A 21,130-nucleotide genomic window follows, 5' to 3' on the forward strand; every position below is an offset into this window, starting at 1 on the left:
AAAGCGTTTGTAAGACTGTTCAATCACTCCAGTAAGAATAATAATCAGAGTATCATTTCGAATGTTCTCTTTGATTGTTGTGAAGCGCTTTACCGCCTACCCGCGCAACAATAGCTTAATTGTTGCCTTCGCCCGCTAAGCCACCCTTGGACCTCATTCTCACTTAATTCCCACATTTTTTTCAGTCCAAGTCCCGTCAAATCTGTTATTTTTTGTCATACTTCATTTCCAACTATCCTGCTTCCGACAGATATAGCAGAGCGCTTTCTGTCGACGTGACCTTGCGATTAATGCCTCAGGGGCATTGTTATTGCGATAGAACAGTGAGGCTGTCAGCTTCCCCGCGGCATCATGGCCAGCGGTAGGCCTCCTGGGTCGCATCCAGCCGCTGGCCGCGATGACGACCTGCTGTTGGATCCTGGACCTGAGTATAACAGCGGTCAAGGGCCCCCCGTGAATGATGAACACCTATTAGAACGCTACAACATTGACGACTCCGAAGAACCGTACACCCAAACACAACCGCGACCTTCTGTTTCCTATGATAATTTTGTCGGATCCAGCGCACAGCAGGGTGCAACGCAGCAAAATGCTCCTTCTAGACCGGCGCATCCGCCTACCAACATTGGTCTCCATTCAAATGACCCCTACTCCAGCGGCATGCGAGATCGGTCCTACTCCCAGACTTCTGGGCTGGACAATTATCGGCGGTATTCTTTGGATGACTTCGACGATGGGCACTCGGGTTATTATGATCTCGACGCGGACGAAGAACGAATTGCCAGTTCACACCACGTCCGCAAGGCAAATGAGCGCAACAGCGTCCTCGGACTCGGGGGTGGATTGATGGGCAAGGCGAAATACATGTTTGGCATGGGGTCATCGCAATACTCGGAAATGGATCTTCCGTTGACCGAGTCAGGCGCAAGAAGGGGAACAGTTGGGAGCGATGCTTCTCCAGCGCCACCCCCGAAGCAACGCAAGAAGTTCCACGTGTCCGACCTTAATATCTTTGCACGCAAGGTTGATCCCTCGACACTGGGCCCGCGCATGATTCAGCTCAACAACCCGCCTGCCAATGCCACTCACAGGTTCGTCAACAACTTCGTATCGACGGCCAAGTACAACATCTTTACCTTCATTCCAAAATTCCTCTTCGAGCAATTCTCCAAATATGCCAACTTGTTCTTCTTGTTTACCGCCGTTCTGCAACAAATCCCCAATGTGTCCCCGACAAATAAGTTCACGACTATCGTTCCGCTGGCCATCGTCTTGGCAGTGTCGGCGATCAAAGAATTGGTAGAGGACTACAAACGGAGAATGTCGGACAGGGGACTAAATTACTCGAAAACACAAGTTCTTAAGGGATCTTCGTTCCACGATGCAAAATGGGTGGATGTTGTGGTCGGGGATATAGTTAGGGTTGAGTCCGAGCAGCCTTTTCCAGCCGACTTGGTACTATTGGCGTCATCTGAGCCTGAAGGTCTATGCTACATTGAAACGGCAAATTTGGACGGTGAGACCAATCTCAAAATCAAGCAAGCCATTCCGGAGACTGCGCATCTGGTCAGCCCCAGTGATCTGAGTCGTCTGAGTGGACGCGTTCGATCAGAACAGCCAAATAGCAGTCTGTATACTTACGAAGCCACCTTGACTATGAATGCTGGAGGTGGTGAGAAAGAGTTACCCTTGGCTCCGGATCAACTCCTACTTCGTGGTGCAACGCTGCGCAACACTCCCTGGATTCATGGAATCGTGGTTTTTAGTGGCCACGAGACAAAACTGATGCGAAATGCGACAGCAACCCCGATCAAGCGAACAGCCGTGGAGCGAACAGTCAACATTCAAATTTTGATGCTTGTCAGCATTCTCATCGTTCTGAGTGTCATCAGTTCTGTCGGTGATCTTGCTATTCGGAGGACCAGATCTTCATCGCTTGCATACCTCGACTATGGGTCGGTCAAAGTGGTAAGGCAGTTTTTTATGGACATTTTCACGTACTGGGTGCTCTATTCGAATTTGGTTCCGATTTCCCTCTTCGTCACCATTGAAATCGTCAAATACTTCCAAGCCTTCCTCATCAACTCCGACCTCGACATTTACTACGATAAAACTGACACCCCGGCCATATGCCGCACATCCTCCCTTGTCGAAGAGCTTGGTCAGATTGAGTACATCTTCTCCGACAAAACAGGCACCCTTACCTGCAACATGATGGAGTTTAAGCAAGTTAGCATTGCCGGTATCCAATATGGCGATGATGTTCCCGAAGACCGACGTGCTGCCATGGAGGATGGTGCTGAGGTTGGGATTTATGATTTCAAGAAACTCAGAGAGAACCTTCAATCGCACCCAAGCCAGAACGCTATTCGCGAATTTCTCACTCTCCTTGCCACCTGTCACACTGTTATTCCTGAGCGAAACAGCGATGACCCAAATGTGATCAAGTACCAAGCAGCGTCGCCGGATGAGGGAGCCTTGGTAGATGGGGCCGCCTCGCTGGGTTTCCGATTCACCAACCGAAGACCAAGATCGGTGATCTTTGAGGCTGGTGGACAGGAGCTTGAATACGAACTGCTGGCAGTGTGCGAGTTCAACTCTACTAGAAAACGAATGTCCACTATCTTCCGGTGTCCAGATGGAAAGGTCCGCGTCTACTGTAAGGGTGCTGACACGGTCATTATTGAGCGGCTGCATCCCGATAACCCTACCGTGGAAGCAACTCTCCAGCACCTGGAGGAGTACGCCTCAGATGGTCTACGGACCTTGTGTCTGGCTATGCGGGAAGTCCCAGAAAACGAGTTCCAGCAATGGTACCAGATCTATGACAAGGCTTCTACAACTGTCGACGGCAGCCGCGCGGATGAACTGGACAAGGCGGCCGAACTGATTGAAAAGGATTTCTATCTTCTTGGCGCCACGGCTATTGAGGATCGCTTGCAGGATGGTGTTCCGGATACTATCCACACCCTCCAGACTGCAGGTATCAAGATTTGGGTCTTGACTGGTGATCGACAGGAGACTGCAATCAACATCGGCATGTCTTGCAAACTTATCTCGGAAGACATGACGCTTCTCATCATCAACGAGGAGTCGTCAGAAGCCACCCGTGACAGCTTGCAAAAGAAAATGGACGCCGTACAGAGTCAAATTGTCTCTGGGGACTCCGAACCTTTAGCTTTGGTAATTGACGGGCGGTCGTTGACCTTTGCATTGGAGAAAGACATGGAGAAGCTATTCCTGGATTTGGCTGTCATTTGCAAAGCCGTTGTTTGCTGGTAAGTGTGCCGTTGAATTTTTGGATGATTATATTTTTGTTCTAACATGCTCTTTAGTCGGGTCTCTCCCCTTCAAAAGGCCTTGGTCGTCAAGCTTGTCAAGCGCCACAAGAAGGCTCTCCTCTTGGCCATTGGCGACGGTGCCAATGATGTGTCCATGATTCAAGCCGCTCATGTCGGAGTCGGTATCAGCGGTGTCGAAGGCCTTCAGGCGGCACGATCTGCTGATGTCGCAATTGGCCAGTTCAGGTTCCTTCGAAAGTTGCTTTTGGTTCACGGAGCGTGGAGCTATTCTCGTATCAGTCGAGTCATTCTGTACTCATACTATAAGAACATTACGCTGTATATGACTCAATTCTGGGTAAGTCCAACCTTGATGGATCATTTGGAGTGGTATCTGACTTGTTACAGTATTCTTTCCAAAACGCATTCTCTGGAGAGGTTATCTACGAATCTTGGACGCTCTCCTTCTACAACGTCCTCTTCACTGTCCTGCCTCCATTCGCGATGGGAATCTTTGACCAGTTCATCTCCGCCCGATTGCTCGACCGCTACCCACAGCTGTACCAGCTAGGTCAGAGAGGTGTATTCTTCCAGAAGCACAGCTTTTGGGCCTGGATTCTGAATGGATTCTTCCACTCTCTCATCCTCTACATCGTCTCTCAGTTGCTTTTCTACTGGGACCTTCCTATGGCAGACGGCCAGGTTGCCGGCCACTGGGTCTGGGGTGAAGCTCTTTACACCGCCGTGCTAGGTACCGTTCTCGGCAAAGCCGCTCTGATCACCAACATTTGGACCAAGTACACCTTCATTGCTATCCCAGGATCAATGGCCCTGTGGCTCATCTTCCTCCCGGCATACGGTTACGCCGCCCCAGCCTTGGGTTTCTCGCGAGAATACTACGGCACCATCCCCGTGGTCTTCAAGTCCCCTATCTTCTACCTGATGGCTATCGTCCTACCCTGTATATGCCTTTTGCGTGATTATGCCTGGAAGTACGCCAAGCGCATGTACTACCCACAACAATACCACCATGTCCAGGAAATTCAGAAATATAATGTCCAGGACTACCGGCCACGCATGGAACAGTTCCAAAAAGCCATCCGGAAAGTCCGCCAGGTCCAGCGCATGCGTAAGCAGCGCGGCTACGCCTTCTCCCAGGCCGACGATGGCGGCCAGATGCGTGTTCTCAGTGCTTACGACACTACCAGGAGTCGTGGACGCTATGGTGAGATGGCTAGCTCAAGGCCTATGGTGTGATGATTGATTCGCTGTAGGTCGATTATGCATTGTGCATTTGCAGTGTTTGTTGCGCTCTTCTTTTTCTTCGCTCCTATGCATCCATACCGAAGGTCGGTAGATTTGTATCTTGTGTACCTTATGTTTTCCTTTTTTTCTGGGTCGTCCTTATGGCCATACGATTGGCGTGGAGGCTGTGACATTACTTCTTTCCTGTTTACCTGATGTGGCTGTAGCTGAGTCTTGCGAAACTTGAACATGGCAGATGCAGTAACCCCCGTTTCCAATTTATTTGATAACCATAATTCCTAGCATGTGTGTGGATGTGGGAACTGGTTGGGTGGTATTCAACTCTTAGTCGGGTTGCGTGATTTGGAGCTTTGTACGCTATTGTCGTCACTCGTGGGCACTTTAGCGTACTTCATGAAATAATATCTGAGTCTGCGATGTACACATCGCTAATATATGTATGTTTTTACGTCCATCTCTTTCTCCTGAGGTATGATCGGTTTCTATCTCGAGCAGCGTTCTTCTGGTGGTCTCCAGCCTATTCCCAGTCCCTCCATCACAAGTTTCTCCCTCTCCTCCCATGTCTCTCCGTCTTCTTCAAGGTCAACTTGTCTTCCAGTACCTCGGTCTCTCACACCACTCGAATCGAACTTCAAGAAGCGTGCTTTCTTCGCATACCGCCGTAGATCTCGCTGAAAAGTCAGATCGCCAGACCAGCCGAGTATCGCACAACCGACCGTGCGCCAAGGTGATATAATGATATCGACACGACGATGGATGTTTGGATTTTTCAACTGACGGTCATTATGTTCAACAGCTGTAGCATCGAAGTGTGGGTCTTGCCAGACAACCAGTGCCTTGTCCAAAGTATCGAATTTCCTTGTATCATCACCATGAAAAGGCAACGTCTGTTGCTCGCGTAGCGAAGAAGTCAAATGCAACGAGAGCGTATGAGTGATATAACGTTCAGCTTCAAGACTCGCAACAAGATCAACAACCAGATTCCGAGTCACTGCCTCATCACGATGACTCAATATAACATCAACATCACCACTAACTTGCTTCCCACGCCGGTATCCGCCAACAATCACACACTCAATTCCATTTGCATCTTCCGCCCTAACCCGAGCAGCATGATCCCGAATCACAGTAGCAATACCCTCGCTCTCAGCACGGGGAATACCTTCCTGGAACTCCTCGTAGAATTTCACTCCAATCTGCTGTACACGCGAGAGCGTATCCCACCCATGCTCGACAATATCATCGAGGTCGCGCCACCCACGCTGGTAAAACTCGCGTGCTGTCTTCGCCCCAACACCCCATATCTGAAAGAACGAGTTCAGAACCCGGAGAATGGGATCTTTCTCCAGCGAGTCGGCAGCGGCAACGTTCCCGTCGTCGTCGGTATGCTCGCAGCCACCATGTTGTTGGAACTGCGCGAACAAGTCCGTGATCTTGGCGTTGCACCCGGGTAAAGCGAGGATCTCACTCGGCCGTTGGATGGGATATGGGTATGCTGCCAATGCTGCGATGGCGGTGCTATATGCGCGCACGCCGATCTTGTCGATGGTGAGTTCTCGAATACGTCTTATTTTCACGAGTTGCAAGATAAAGTCTTCGTTTGGAGGGTGTAAGGGTGCTGAGCGCAGGCATGCGAATGTGACTTGGTCACGGACCCAATCTGGTTGTGGGGGTGCGTTAATTTCATCCATTTCGTGTTCTGAGGTTGTCTTTCGGTATAGCGTCGGCCGGGGGCGCTGGGAAGATCTGTCAGGGGGTTCTTTTGAGCGCCGTGCATGAATGTGGTCCGGAGGAGGAGTTCGTGGCGTTGGTACACCAGCATCTTCCTTTGCACGCTGGATTATTTGATTTGATTTCCGTTTAAGTAAGTCTTGCTTATTTTCTGACACTGTCGTTGGCGGAGAAGGGATCTTTCGCCCACGGTAGACAACGAAGGGGTCTTTGGAAACACATCTGCCGGATGTGATAGAGGTATCCAGCCACTCGAGCTTCAGTACTGTGATTGAATTTTCAATTGCTTCTGCCTTTTGCTCTGGGATCTGCTGCTTTGATGGATCCTGTCGATTCGTAGCTCCATCCTCGCCTTCAGACTCGGTACTGAGATCGATAATCTCAACCGAGACATCATTGGTTCCGTCGTACTGATCTGTGCGCCTGCGCTTGAGAGGGGGCTCGCCGCTACCGCCAATCGATTTTGAAGCTGAGCTAGGTATGAGCTCCTCTGTCCAGACACCGCGGGTGCGCAGTTCCAGCGCTGCACGCTTCACGCGCCCGACTTTTCCCAAAACGAGACCAGCTTCGGCAATATCATAGGTAAGTCTTCCGCCATAATCTATCAATCGGCCTTCAATCTCGTCCAGCTCCTCTAGGGAGAGATGCATTGGCAAAATGAAGATGGGAGGTTGGGATGAGAAGAGGGAGACATGTTCCGTCTTGTCTTTTGAAGAAGAGCTCTTATCTTCGATCATGCTCGCTGATAGTTCCAAAAAATGAATTTTTGATAGAACTACAATAAGCAATCATCATATACGCAAGGAAGAGTCTTTCAAGGAGCGTGATTCTTTTGTTGGCGTTTGAAAAATAATTGGTTTTCAAGGCGAGCAAGTGAGACAAAAACATCGAAACTCCAATTTTGTAGAGCAAAGTTTATATAGGGATCGCTCTCATCTTATTTTGAACTGAAGTTGTCGTTGATTTGGGATTGCGACAGCTCGGGGTGATAGTTATGTAGATGGTATTGACGTCACTAGTGTGACGCCTGAGGCACCAACGAAGTTTATAAAAGTTAAAAAAACCAGAGGTACAAGAGTGTACATAGTACCACAATGAAATAAAAAGCTACTATATAGAAGACAGCAGTTGCAACTCGACTTACTTGGAAGACGAAGCTGTTAAGGTGAAATTGAAAGATGACCATGAAAGTTCCATTGATTTGCTTTACATGAAGTGTCCTGTGAGAACAAGAATACTATGGTGGTATGTATGAGACATGGAATGTTTTTCTTTTTTTTGCGAACACACCCCAACGACTTTGGAACCTGGCAAAAGAATGCGAAAATGTAGGAAAATTAGTAGCCCTCACGTCAAACCCTGCTGCGCAGATATATGAATCCCGAGGAGCCCAATTTTATGCATCCTGAATATCAGCCGAGTCTGTAGTGGATATGTGGCAGAGTTGGCTTTTGGTCTTTGGCTGGAGAGAATGATCATGTGTAAACAGAGCCACTGGGATTTGGAACAAGCAATGATGCTTTGACCTGGGCTTCTTGTTGTTTGAAGTGGCGCCGGGACTGAAATGGTAATCGATGGTTTGGCTACCATTGGCATTGAGATAGAAAGGGTTAGATGCCGCATTGATGGGTTGTTGGCACGGGATATGCGGTAGACACCGACGAGACGTAGTTTGACCAAGAAGATTGATGAAGCCAGTTGGTTGTAGGTTTGAGCACGAGCATTGACGCGAGGGCTGATAGAGAACATGATGATCGAAGAAGGTAGTGATTAAAGGGAAGAGGAACATGAGGGGTAAAAAGAGGTGATTGACCATAATCGAATTGTGTTCATGATAGCTGACAAGAAGCTGTTGCCGTCCGAGTCGCTTTGCGAAGCCACGCCCGGTTGTTGGTTTGCCCCGAGGCAACTTATGGTGGGTAGCATTTAAACTACCGGCCGGAGTGCTTCCACCATAAGCTTGTCGACTGAGTCGCTTTGCGAGGCCACGCCCAGTTGCTGGAAACTTGCAGCGAGTAGCATTTAAACTACCGGCCGGAGTGCTTTCACTGCAAGCCTGTCGACCGGAACGGTTTCCAGTTGCTGGATGGTCACGGAGGGGGAGGGAAATATGGGGGGGGGGAAGGTTTCTAGAACCGAGTTAGCAAGGGTCGTCTTTTAGAATGAATAGATAGATGTCACAAGAAATGCATATAGTTCCAAAGTCATGTTGGATGATGGATGACCAAGAAGGTCCATGATGGATGGTGACCAAGGTGGATGGTGACCAAGGTGATGGTGACCAAGGTGGATGGTGGCCAAGGTGGAAGGTCCATAGTGGTATCGAGTCATTTTCGACGATGTGTCAAGGTGGGAGGTCCATGATAGAAGGTGACCAAGTCGGAAGGTCTATGGTGGATGGGGTCATGGTGGACGGTGACCATGACCATAGTGGAAGGTCCATAGTGGTATCAAGTCATGTTCGATGATGGATCAAGGTGGAAGGTGACCAAGGTGGATGGAGGGTGACCATGGTGGAGGATGAAACCTTGAAAAGCGGAAGTAGAGATAGATCCAGAGATGTGAAGGAGGAAGAAAGAAGAAAAGAGAGAAATGGGGGGGGGGTATTTATACCTGTCCAGTGGCTTAAGGTCATGGAGAAACCAGGGTGGGTGACGATTTTTGACCAGAAGGGAAGGAGCTAGGGTAAACCCGCAGAGCCTCGTGCACCTTACTTTTGGCAGTAATCTCTTTCCCTTGGGAGATGCTTACTTCTACACGATGAAGGATATATGGATATTAAAAACACTTGCATTTGAAGAATAGCAACTGGCTTATACTAGCTAGGATGTAGCAACGCCTACACGATGTGGTCTTCAAGTCTCGGCTCACCAGTCTCCTTTATAGCAACCCGAGACGAAGCCCCCTTCCCAACAACCTCAGTAGCAGTGCCGCTGGGGGTCTCAGTCACAATGATACCACAACCGGGAGCATCCCCGGGAGAATCACCGTCATCTCTATACCTCTCGATGTCATTAACGACATGTTTCCCGTGTCGCTGATCCATCCACCTGCGCCATGGTTTATAAACCAGAACGCTCAGCAGACCAAAGACAATGAAGCAACCGCAGATACCACCGCCAATAGCATCATAATAGTCACCAGCGACCTGGACGCCGTCCCAGAATTTGCCTTTGGCGTCTGTAACATTCAAGATGAGACTGAGCAGCTGGATCACGCCAATCACAATCGCCACGATGACGGTGAGTGTGGTTAGCACGATTGAGTAGTACAGGAATGCGACTGGGTCGCGGTGGTTGTTATGCGATTGCGGGAGCTGGTCTGGATCGGTGGCTATTGATGAGGTGTCTGAGACAGTGCTTGTTGGCTTTTGGGGGAGGAAGTTGGTCGCTGGTTGGATGTAAAGGGCGAACATCAAGGCTCCGTCAATTGTGTCGAGAAGACACATACCGGCTGGGAGGCATTGGTTAGAGCTGAAGGAGGGGATTGATGAGCTCGCATGTGAGGGTACTGACCTGTGAATAGAGCCGGTAGAATGAGAATCACCCAGAAGGATGTTCCCTTCGCGGCTTCGATGGATGAGATTCCAAGTAGAGCGATCTCGGAGGAGGTGTCGAAGCCAAGACCGAAAAGAATTCCGAGGGGATACATCTTCCACGGACTAGACAAAAATAGACATATTTGTTAGATAATGCGTAGCATCAACAGCTTGACCAAAAAAACATACCGGTCAATCAGCTTGAACATTTTCTTCAAAACCGAGAAAAGGATTCCACCACCCTCGATCTTCCACGCTTCATCTTCATGGCCCTCAGGGAGACTGAAGACCTTTTGCATCTGCTTCACGAGTTTATAAAGGATATACGCATTCATAAGACCAAGCAGGATCAAGAAGGCAGCGCTGACGGAGGTGCCAATGATTCCACCGACCGTGCTGAAGCCATCGAAGCGGTCGGAGACAGCTGCTGCTGTGGCTGCGACGACAATTGATGTGATAATCACGATGCTAGACTAGGTCAGATTTGACTTGATACAGAATGGGTTGACTGTGCTCACGTTGAGTGACCAAGCGAGAAGAACGTGCCCACGGTAACGGGCTTTTGTCCTGTTGCCAGGAGTCGTCTGGTCATCAGATCGATAGCCTATAGATCTCACTGTTAATCATTTGGTCTATTTCCAGGCCGACTTCGACATACCGATATGTGGTCTGCATCGAATGCATGTCTTAATCCAAGAGAATAGGCTAGGGCAGCTGTAGAAACGAGCGAACTGTATTCCGCTCAATTAGTAAATGAAATGAGATTTGAGCTATGGGATATCCAGTAATGAAGACTCACGGATGGTAACTCTACAAAAGCATTAGCAAATCAACCCAATGTCAAACAACCTATTCAAACTTACCAGCACAATAGCTGCCGCAATCCAGACTATGATATTCAACAACGCAATAAATGCAATAATTCCAATGGCAGGAAGAGGAATCTTCCTAATACCCGGCATTTTGCTATGCGAGCGCTCGGCACTTCGAAGAAGAGGCTGCAGACTCCATTTGCGGTCGCTGTCTAGACTGCGCGAGTCTGTATCTGCGGGCTCATTGAATTCCGACATGGTGGATATCAGACTAAATGTCTGTCACGATGTCTACAATGTCTCTTGGAGAGATATCGAAATCTTTCAATTGACGTTGAAAACACGGAAGAGGGGTTCCTCCAGGGCTATATGCCCGCGCTTAAACTTTAGATAACCCCGCCAAGCCCGATTCCGCCAAGCCGACATCTTTCAGACAACCTCCCCTTCGTGTATGTGTACATGTAGGATTCCGCAAGATCTGCGCGAATCCCGGAGTGCTCAGGATTTTCAGTATGAATGTCAACATCCAAAACGCCGACAGTGTTGTGTGCTACAGTACAATAGCGGCGAGTTCCGATGCTGATAGGAAATGTCTTGGATTATTCACAGCTTGCATTCCCATGTGCTAATAGCTTCAATACTTTGATTTTGGTGTTTGACATCCACTGTAAATCTTTTCCCGTGCCTGTGATTGGGTGGGTAGCTGTCTCAGTTCGCCGGTCGCCCAGCTTAAGCGGGGCCATGCTGGCTGCTCGACAAACTAGTCCGGAGGAGCCCGAATCATTGCAGCATTTAATAAGGTGTATGATTTGATTATTTTTGGGGTTCTTGGATAGCTATAATCCTACTTGAATATGTATTTGGGATATTGCCCGATTTCATTAAAAGTTTTGTATGTCTTCCAAAAAGAGAACTATATACACTGTGAATTGATTCCCAACATTCCATTCAAGACTCCAATCCGGCATTAAAAGCGTTCGAAATCATTATCATATCATCATAGGGTGCCGAGTAGTCCTCGGCACTAGTCCTGGACTCGGTTTTGCGCCCGGTATGTTAAGACTGGCCAATCTGTCCTCCACCAAAATGGCCTATAAAGGTCCAGTATCGGTGGAATCAGGTATGGGGAAGACACAGAGATGACCCAGCACCATGGGCTAGATTTGGTTCTCGTATATGTATCTATAGTCTAGCTCAAGCAAGCCCCAATAAGCCTGGAGGATGGCATGTGAGCCGTGAGCGAGACCCAACGGTCTGGCGGTTTATCATGGATCTAACAGCAAATTGTTCTGTGCACCAACAGAACTGGAAATCAAGTTCAAGCAGCGGCCAACACATTCGGCGACGGAGTCCACTGTGTAACCTTAGGCTGCACACGAATATCCTGGCTGACAAGAATATTCCACTCATTCCGCGTGATGGGAGTAACATCCGACGCAGAAAGAGGCGTCTTAGGTCCACGCTTATTGTGCCCTCGCATCCTCGACGATGGGGGCTGTCTCCGACCGCGCACAGTCTGGATGGGCGATCTTTTGACTTCACGGGGACGTTCGGCTCTCACCCGGATAGGGATAGAGTCGGCCTTGGGTTTCAAGATGACTCGCTCAGCAGCTTTTAGCTGAGCTTTTGCTTGAAATTCTGCCTGCACTTTGGGCTGGACCTTCGCTGTAACTTTTGCTGAAATAGTGGCCTCGACTTTGGCCTGAACTGGAGCAGGAACAGAAGCAGGAACAGGAACAGGAACAAGAGCAGCAGCAGGAGCAGGAGCAGGAGCAGGAGCTTTTGCCTGGACGGGAAGAATGATCGCATCTTGGTTGTGGACGTTTTTATAAGCAACTGCGACGGCAGTGAGCTGCTCGTCTGGGACATCGAGCTGCTCATAGACGCGGTAGAAGAAAGCCTTGCTGAAGGGGCGACCGGCGAAATCTGCGACGATGCGGTGGAGTAGCCGAACGCAGGATGACATTGACTGTCCGCCGTTGCAGGAGAACGGACGAGTAGAGAGAATGCACATACGGCGCTTGAAGGTATATATGCGGTCCATGTTCAGGAGAGTTAGACCCTCCTGACTGAAGATGACTTCGTTCTGCAGAATGGATTGCTTGACGAGGTGATCGTTAGCCTGGCGCTCATACTGGCTGCGGCTGAGGGCGTCGGTCCAGCTAGGGCCGAGTGAGAACTTCCTCGAGCCTTTGGCAATGGCACGTTCGAGTACTCGCCATGCTTGTGGCTCGATTGAATGGATTGGGATGATCATTAAGTCAGAGGCTTGACCGGTCGGGTAGGGCTTTCCGCGGCCGATGAGGAGGGTGACGTGCATCATTCTTTGTTGTAGTTTGGCAGAGATGTATTCCAGAGCTGGGATTAGAGAGGGTGTGACAGTCTCGGAATCGAAGCTGAATTCTGGAGAGAGTGGTGGAGAGATCATGTCGCTGGTGAGGGTTCTTGGTGAACTGGGGACATAGATGCCCGTTGGGCGGGGGAGACGCATGGCACCCATGATGTGATTGACTAGGAATTTGAGAACTTTCTTTGGTTGAAGATCTGAAGTTGAAGAATCCAGATGCTCGGCTGCCACCAGACCCTGATATAGGGACCAGCTCAGGAGAAAGAATCAATTCCCCCCGCATCTCTTCAAGTCTTAACATGGAAAACCGTCAAATTAACTACTATTCAGTATTTCTAATGATAGTAAATTCCACTTTCATTCAACGAATCATAATCCTCCGATCAGCACGATAAAAAAATATAAATATCTGTAACCGCTGAGGCGTTCACCACCCAATGAACGATCGCTGCCCCAACGGACTTATGCACACCACAGCACACTTTCAAGGAATTGGATTCGCAGACCAAATGGCCCCCACCGAAATGACTTGATCACATTCCCAACATCCAGGCTGTTGGTAACGTTGCCTTTGATCGACAGGCTGAGAATATCCCCAGCTGCTAGCTTCAGGCGTGTTTGCAGGAACTTTGGTAAACGGTGGCTTGCAGTAGTTTTAAAGTAACAGCGGATATGATGAGATATTGACTGGCTCAGTTCTCCTCGGTCACATCATACACTTTGTATAGCATGAACTGTACCCTGTCTAACCACAGGGGTCGCCATTGTTCGGCGGTGCCACCTATGTTGTAGTTGAAAAAATACGAGCAATCCATTCCGTCAAGTCCAACCACACAAACATACTATTTGACCCCTAAACCCTAGCCCCAGTCACTCCTACTAGGGAATAAAGCGGCTGAATTTCACATGTGCGTGGTATTCTTCCCTCAACCCAACTAGGCTAGACCTGCATAGTGGCTACACACCCCCTCAAATGTGGTTCTTTACGAGGAAACAAAATTCCGCCTTTCCAAAGCCACGTCACTAGTAATGCATTGAAGCGCTGTGGGTTGCAACTTGCATCTGTGATTCTTGATTCTGGACGAATGAATAACCGATCTAACCGGTAGCTTCCTGTCTTCGGGCATTTTCATGAGGCTGAATCCTGCCCGATTGCCACAAAGAGCCTCCTTTCCTGGGTCGGTGTGACCTCGACTATTGCATGATTGGGTTGTGGATGCGTTGGCTGGTTATGGGCCATCGTCTTCCACGTCAGCTATGCATGCTCTAGATCAATCGCTATTACCTGAATTGAGCTTAATTTGCTTGATTACCCTGGATGGAATATTAGCAAGCGCGATTTTCTGTTTACTGAAATCTTTCGCATTATCTGGATAGCTGGGTAAGCCCCGACTCGATTATATTCAGTTTCCCATTTTATATGACTAGCTAATGTATCACATCGCTCATCGTTTTTTACAGTCTCACTATTCGTTCAATTCTGGAATCTGAATACCTTTGTATTCTTTCTTCATCTAGGCTATCAACCACATCCCTCTACGGTCTACTTCCACGTCATGGCTTTTCACTTCAGATACTGCGTCTCTGGGACCTCACATTGCAGACTTGGGACACCATCTCTATGACCCTTTGTCCCAAAACCTTGGTCCTTTGGGTTGCTCACTGAGCCGAAAGACCAGCCATGTATCTTCAAGGTCTCGTGAGATCAAGAGAATGCTCGTCACAGCCAAATCCACACCAGAAAACGAGAATGTCCTATGTGGACTTCAGATATTCATTAACGATGACTCGCCAATTTCTTATATTGTTCGATTTGTTCACATTGCAATGCCAGAAATCCAGCAAGGGGAGCTGTCCCAGGCTTTCTTCCTGACACCGTTCCAACTTCGATACTAGCCTTGGTGTCTCTCTCCTCTGTTAGACCTTGTCTCAGAGCATTTACTGGTACACGAGAAAGTATAAAAAGGTGACGGGATTGAAACATTTGCTATCTAGGCTGGGCATCTCCACTGTTACAGCAGGAACAAGCACGAGATAAGCAGTATCACAATTTGTTGACACATACTCCGAATAAAGAATCGAAGAAGCCAAGAAGATGGACATATCCAGCGGAACTATGGATTATGTATGTTGTACGAGATATTCTTTGTAGATAGGATTAGAAAACTCCATGCTGTGGCACCCCACCCCCTCATATTTGCTTTGTGTTGCGCAGCCTCGACGCCAAAGCCACCGGGTAAATTATTCCACCAGGCCCCCGCCGCAATCCAGAATCTTTCTAGAAATATTCCGCATCTACCTCCACCAAAAAATCCCGCCATAAATTTACGACCGGGCCACGGGGCACCGGCCAAGAGAGATAAGGGTTGGCTGAACCATACGCGAATGGCCTTGGCGCAGATGCCCAGGCTCAAAAACGTGCATCTCACCCAGGTTGAGTTTAGCTTTCACAGACCAAGATGGAATTCCGCCTTGGCAATGGATGGCTGGACAGTCCGTTCAGGTTTGCGCTTGATAAGGGCCCTTGTCGTAAAATGAGGCTCTCAATCGGGTGGTTGAGTCAAAAATATGGCCGGGTCTGGCCTCGAGGTAGCTTACTCTCTTTGCTTTTGGATCGACATCAGCTCTGTAAATACAGTTGAACATGTGTTATTCTCACATTTATATCGAATACTAAGTGTAAACAAAAAGCTTCATATCAAAACCTGGGGGAACGGGGGGAATGGGGCAACCTAAAAATTTCCGACGAATGCCGACGAAAAGCGCGCCCCCGCAGAGCCTATAGTATCCGGGTCTTGGCGCCAATGTCTCCGCTTTGCCCGGGTGTCCCTTTTGGAATAATATCTGGTATAGTATACGGAGTTTATTGACGGAAGACATATTCGATACAGGGGAAGTAATCTATACATATACTAGATCAACAGCACAGCCGTATTGTGCCAGTACTCCCCGGAACCCGAAAATGGCCAAACTGTCAGATCATGGGAATGAACTGTGCAGGTGATATGAGGTGTTTGGGTAAATTAATATCTTAACCTGTAAAGCCACAAAAACCCTTGGCTATCTTAATCCCGAGGTCTTCTAGGGTCGCGTATCTTATTATTTGTGTTTCCTGTCACTAACTAAGCAGTAACTTGCTTTTTACTCTTGCTTATCTCCAGGGCTGTGTACTTTCCACTCTTGGCTTTCCATTTAATTCCTCTCCCCCCCCTCTTGTCTTCCTGGTCTTACATCTGGGATTACTCTTACCTCTTACCCGGGCATTTTTCCTCGTCAGCGCAAACCTCTGCGCGTCGAATCCACAATGGAGAAGTCTACCAAAGTCGATGAATATCCGGACAATACCCTCACAAGGGAGATCAGTGAGGATGTCAAGATTGAGCAAGGTGGTCATAGTGGCCTGAACGACCCCAACCATGTTGAGCTGCATCGTGCGCTTAAGGCGAGACATATTACTATGATTGGTGGGTGTAGTTCTGAGTCGGACACAAGCATTCGTTGACAGTGAACAGCCATCGGTGGTGCTATTGGTACGGGCTTGATCATCGGAACCGGAGAAGCTCTTGCAAAGTAAGTGATTGTTTTCCCTGCCCATTTTGTTCTGAGATCCAAGGCTAACCAGATGTCGTACAGGGCTGGCGTGAGTGTTCAAATCGAAATTGACCCCCGAACTTTCTTGCTGACTTGAATAGCCCGGGGCAATTCTCATTTCTTATGCTTGGGTTGGTTTCATCGTTTTCCTGGTCATGTGTGCTCTTGGAGAGATGGCGGCTTGGCTGCCATTGCCCTCTGGTTTCACTGGTTACGCTGTCCGATTTGTTGACCCTGCGCTTGGCTTCACCCTCGGTTGGACGTATGTACTACTCATTCCCTTAAAAATTGATCTCGCTAACACGAATCCCGAATCCAGATACTGGTTCAAATATATCATTCTATCACCAAATCAAATGACTGCCGGTGCATTGGTTATATCATACTGGATACCCACAGAGCAGGTGAACGCTGGAGTATGGATCACCATCTTCCTGGTAATTGTCGTCGCCATCAATTATTTCGGTGTGAAATTCTTCGGTGAATTTGAGTTCTGGCTGTCCTCATTCAAAGTCGTTGTTATCCTCGGCATCATCCTCCTATCCTTTATCCTCATGCTTGGTGGTGGACCGGACCATGACCGTAAGGGTTTCCGCTACTGGAAGAGCCCGGGTGCTTTCAACACCTATAAGATGGATGGGGCACCTGGTCGATTCTTGGCTTTCTGGTCCACGATGGTGTCCGCTACATTTGCCTACCTCGGCACTGAGCTAGTCGGAGTGACGGTGGGAGAGGCACAAAACCCCCGCAAGACGATCCCTCGCGCGATCAAATTGACCTTCTACCGAATCCTGGTGTTCTACGTAACGAGTGTGCTTCTCGTTGGCACACTAGTTCCGTACAACTCCCCGAGCCTCCTCTTCGCCCTTTCAGACGATAACAAGGCAAAGGGCTCAGCTGCAGCTTCACCTTTTGTGGTCGCCATCGAGCTGGCCGCCATCCCAATCCTGCCCCACATCCTGAACGCTTGTATCCTGCTCTTTGTCTTCTCAGCAGCCAACTCGGATCTGTACATCGCCACCCGTACGATCTATGGCCTGGCCCGCGAAGGCAAGGCTCCCAAGATCTTCGCCCGCACCGACCGCCGTGGCGTTCCCGTACCTGCACTGGCTATCTCATCTGTGATTGCCTTGCTGGGCTATATGAATGTTAGCAGCGACTCCAAGACTGTGTTCAAGTACTTCGTGAACCTTGTCACCATCTTCGGTCTCCTCACATGGATCTCCATCCTGGTCACCCACATCTACTTCGTGCGTGCACGCAAAGCCCAGGGCATCCCTGAGGAAAGTTTGGCCTACAAGGCGCCCTTTGGCATCGCAGGCTCATACTTTGCTCTGGGATTCTGCATCCTCATCGCTTTCACTAAGAACTTCGACGTCTTCATCCACAACCCCAAAACATATGGAGACTTCGATTACAAGAACTTTATTACTGCCTACCTCGGTATCCCTCTATACCTAATTATGATCTTCGGATATAAGTTCGCGACCGGCTCCAAAGGTGTTAACCCCATGACAGCCGATCTCTTTACTGGCAAGGACGAGATTGATCGCGAAGAGGCGTTGTATCTCGCCGCGAAGGAGGCCGAGGCAGAGAAGAACAACGACGCAAGCTGGTTCTATCAAAAATTCGTCTCCTGGCTTTTCTGATGCGCATCCTACCCAAATATCTTGTTGCTGTGGGAATTGAGCATGGTTTGTGCCGTCGTTTTCCACATCGACAGACCTTTAATATCTTGCTTTACCTTCATATATTTTGATTATGAGAAATGATTTTCGGTCTATTATCCTTTTACCCTTGGTTCAAGAAACGTAGCTATCAATAGTAGATTGATATGTATGTACAAATTAATATAGAGGGCTAGCAGCCTCTAGTAAAAAAAGTGACCTATGACCGCGAGCCTCACATGTACGTCAACGGGGACTTGCATGGAACTAGTCCACTTTAGTCGTAACTCTGGGCGCATATTCTGTGAGGATAGCAACGAAAAACTATATATTCTTTTTCATTTGAAAGCTCCCGTAAGATTCCTGCTTATTGATGGGATACATAAATCCTTGAAACCTTGCTTAGTATTGAAGTTCGGATACAGTGGTTGTTTTCTTAGAATCATGTCACATCCAAGCCTACCGGTACATTGAGGAATGTTTTGAGTTCTTTACATTCTTAGGCTCAAATGGCCAACATACTATACAAAGACTCTGGAACACCAGAAGTAGAGAGGTTGAAGGGGAAGATCCGCTCGTAAAGTCAACATGCAATCATCAAAAGAAGAAAACCTTACAGGCTGTCGCCTATAGGTATTTGATCCACCATCAAGTCCTCAAAGCTGATATCCGACGCTTCGTCGCCCCGGAGAAACTTGCCGAATGTCAACATAGCATGGAATATCTCCTTGCCCGTTGGAACAATGTGCTCCGAAGGCAAAAGGAATCCGTAACTACCACGGTCGCGGAGTTTGATCTGGTATGAAAACGTGGCGTGCAGCTTATGGTAGAACCAATCCAATGCGCTGCCACCCGAGGTAATCCCAGCAGCCGTACCTTGACTGAGAATCCCCTCGCACGCTGAAGTAACGTCATATGATTCATGGGAGGTCTGGCGGATTGCCTTGGCTAGACCCAACGCTAGCTCCTCGAGAGTCTCGAGGGTGGGGGGCACGGATGAGCAGGAGTACGAGTAAGGGTATAGAATCTGCTGGGAGTAGGAGTGTAAGTCGACGAAGCCTACGATCTCAGCACGGCCATGCGCCGTCTCGTTTTGAGCCCACTGCGCCAAGCGGTGCGATTCAAGTGCTTCGAAAGGCTCCGCTCCGGCGTAGTTCTCTGAACATGGGTTCGAGCGAGTCGACTCGCCGTCCCACTCATAGTCCCAGGCGCGGTCTAGATCAACGCCAGGGCACAGTGGAAGCCCCGTTGGCTGGCGGTTCTTACGCCATAGACGGTCTGACTCCCATGAATACACGTATCCGTCGGGATTGAGGGTTGGGATTAATATCCAGTCGTACTCGTGTAGCAGCCGTGTTACCGCGGGTGAATAGCCGTAATGAGTGATGAGGCTGTATGCGACATATGTTACCGTGGAGGTACTGATCCATTCCCTGGCGTGAGAACCGCCGACGATAACGATTGTTTTGCGAGGGCCCGATGTAGCTTCTGTGTCGGGAGAAGCGCCGAGTCGCAATGCTGGAATATCGCGACCCTCGTAGCTGAGTCCCACGCTAGTCATACGTACGTGCGAGGAGAACATCGATGCCATCAAGCGCATCCACTGCGTAATGACGGAGAGCGGCTGGTATTCTTGGAAGAATAGGTCGCCGTTCGATATCGTCTTCAGTTCACCCGATGCAATTCCTGAACTGAAGTCTGAGTCGGTACGGTGACGGGAGGGGTAAGAGGCGTATATCTCGTCGGCGAGGTTGTCGATGAGGGGAGTGTAGGAGGTGCGGAGTGTTAAAGGTAGTATGTCCAACAAGGAAGGGATCTAACAAAATAATTAGCGAGACAATCATAAATCGGTCAGAAGAAAAGCTCACCATATCATCTGCAAGTCTAATATCTACGAACTTGGAGGTTATTGCCCAAATATCCAAAAACAGCACCTGCGAGGCGGCAGCCAATGCTTCTGCCTCGTCTGGCTGGCGCAGATGAAAGCGGAGGACGACATCACTGCCATACCGATCGTGAATATCTGACGGTGGTGACGAGTATTTTGAAGGGCACCGTTTGTGATCAATATCCCATATTGAGCCAATTACCCAGTCACGGAGTCGAGCCCATGGGCGTGGGTTGGATTGAGTGAGGTGGGAAGGCAGCAGGGGTGGCGGTGGGGTGATGCTTGAACCAGCGGGGACGGCGGAGATAAGAGGAAGCAAGGTCGACGCGACCAATATGGGAGAGAAAAGACGCATGCCGAGTCGCAAGAACCAGTGAAGGAAGGGGAGTTGGTGGACCCAAGTCAGACCTGAGGTTCACAGGGATATCTGTGAGAGCCTGGATGCGGAGAAAAGAGAAGAGGGCGGGGAAAAAGCGTTGGGGGAGATAACGATGGCAGATATAGTCCACGAGGATCAAGTTCAATGCATCAAATGCAGTTGGAATAGAATGCAAAGCAAGAAATTCTCTGGTCCATAGACATCCGGAGAAAAAGAAGAAAGGCCTCGCGATATTTGTGTTCTACGTCAGTGGCACTTTTAGTGATAGCAGGACTTGGTATAGTACCTAATGTACTCCAACTATACCCCATAGGAATAGAATGATTCGACTACTAATTAAAGATCCTTTAATCTATCTGATCTGTACGATTTAAATAGAAGCTAACAACCCTGAATAAACGTCAACGGCAACCTTCTATCTTCTACGCCGTCCATCTCTATACTTAAACCCGGTCAATTACCCGACGCTCAGGCCTAGATTCTAACTCGTCTGCCTTGCCCCTCTATTTTTTTTTCTCTCTTCTTCTTATTTCTGATTCTATCTATTTTTGTGCGAAGATCCAAAAAAGAAGGAAAAGGAAAAGGAAAATACGCGTGGCGGGCAGAAACAAGAAATCTAGAACGTTTCCC

At 48.9% G+C, this 21,130-nt stretch overlaps 6 protein-coding genes across 6 annotated transcripts; 2 read left to right on the top strand and 4 right to left on the bottom strand.

The window, feature by feature from the left end:
• Positions 1-351: 351 nt before the first annotated feature.
• On the top strand, positions 352-4,538 carry N7518_008241 (aminophospholipid-translocating P4-type ATPase DRS2; the record flags this gene model as incomplete). Its single annotated transcript, XM_057189168.1, has 3 exons — positions 352-3,278; positions 3,336-3,639; positions 3,690-4,538. The coding sequence occupies 3 exons, from the start codon at positions 352-354 to the stop codon at positions 4,536-4,538; spliced, it is 4,080 nt and encodes a 1,359-aa protein (XP_057040871.1).
• A 491-nt stretch (positions 4,539-5,029) lies between these two features.
• On the bottom strand, positions 5,030-7,015 carry N7518_008242 (type-X family DNA polymerase; the record flags this gene model as incomplete). Its single annotated transcript, XM_057189169.1, has 1 exon — positions 5,030-7,015. The coding sequence occupies one exon, from the start codon at positions 7,013-7,015 to the stop codon at positions 5,030-5,032; it is 1,986 nt and encodes a 661-aa protein (XP_057040872.1).
• Positions 7,016-9,117: 2,102 nt separating this feature from the next.
• N7518_008243 (HoxN/HupN/NixA family nickel/cobalt transporter) lies at positions 9,118-10,886 on the bottom strand (the record flags this gene model as incomplete). The annotated part of the gene is made up of 7 exons (XM_057189170.1): positions 9,118-9,731; positions 9,794-9,939; positions 10,006-10,284; positions 10,335-10,420; positions 10,475-10,547; positions 10,616-10,626; positions 10,680-10,886. 7 exons carry the CDS (start codon positions 10,884-10,886, stop codon positions 9,118-9,120), a joined length of 1,416 nt encoding a protein of 471 aa, XP_057040873.1.
• Positions 10,887-11,946: 1,060 nt separating this feature from the next.
• N7518_008244 (uncharacterized protein) lies at positions 11,947-13,128 on the bottom strand (the record flags this gene model as incomplete). The annotated part of the gene is made up of 1 exon (XM_057189171.1): positions 11,947-13,128. One exon carries the CDS (start codon positions 13,126-13,128, stop codon positions 11,947-11,949), a length of 1,182 nt encoding a protein of 393 aa, XP_057040874.1.
• A 3,151-nt stretch (positions 13,129-16,279) lies between these two features.
• On the top strand, positions 16,280-18,215 carry N7518_008245 (dicarboxylic amino acid permease agtA; the record flags this gene model as incomplete). Its single annotated transcript, XM_057189172.1, has 5 exons — positions 16,280-16,439; positions 16,488-16,545; positions 16,609-16,615; positions 16,668-16,828; positions 16,886-18,215. The coding sequence occupies 5 exons, from the start codon at positions 16,280-16,282 to the stop codon at positions 18,213-18,215; spliced, it is 1,716 nt and encodes a 571-aa protein (XP_057040875.1).
• Positions 18,216-18,846: 631 nt separating this feature from the next.
• N7518_008246 (M14 family metallopeptidase) lies at positions 18,847-20,476 on the bottom strand (the record flags this gene model as incomplete). Its single annotated transcript, XM_057189173.1, has 2 exons — positions 18,847-20,049; positions 20,102-20,476. The coding sequence occupies 2 exons, from the start codon at positions 20,474-20,476 to the stop codon at positions 18,847-18,849; spliced, it is 1,578 nt and encodes a 525-aa protein (XP_057040876.1).
• Positions 20,477-21,130: the final 654 nt, after the last annotated feature.

Source organism: Penicillium psychrosexuale (genome assembly GCF_028828465.1).
Source record: "Penicillium psychrosexuale strain IBT 29551 chromosome Unknown utg000004l, whole genome shotgun sequence".
NCBI classification, from domain to species: domain Eukaryota; kingdom Fungi; phylum Ascomycota; class Eurotiomycetes; order Eurotiales; family Aspergillaceae; genus Penicillium; species Penicillium psychrosexuale.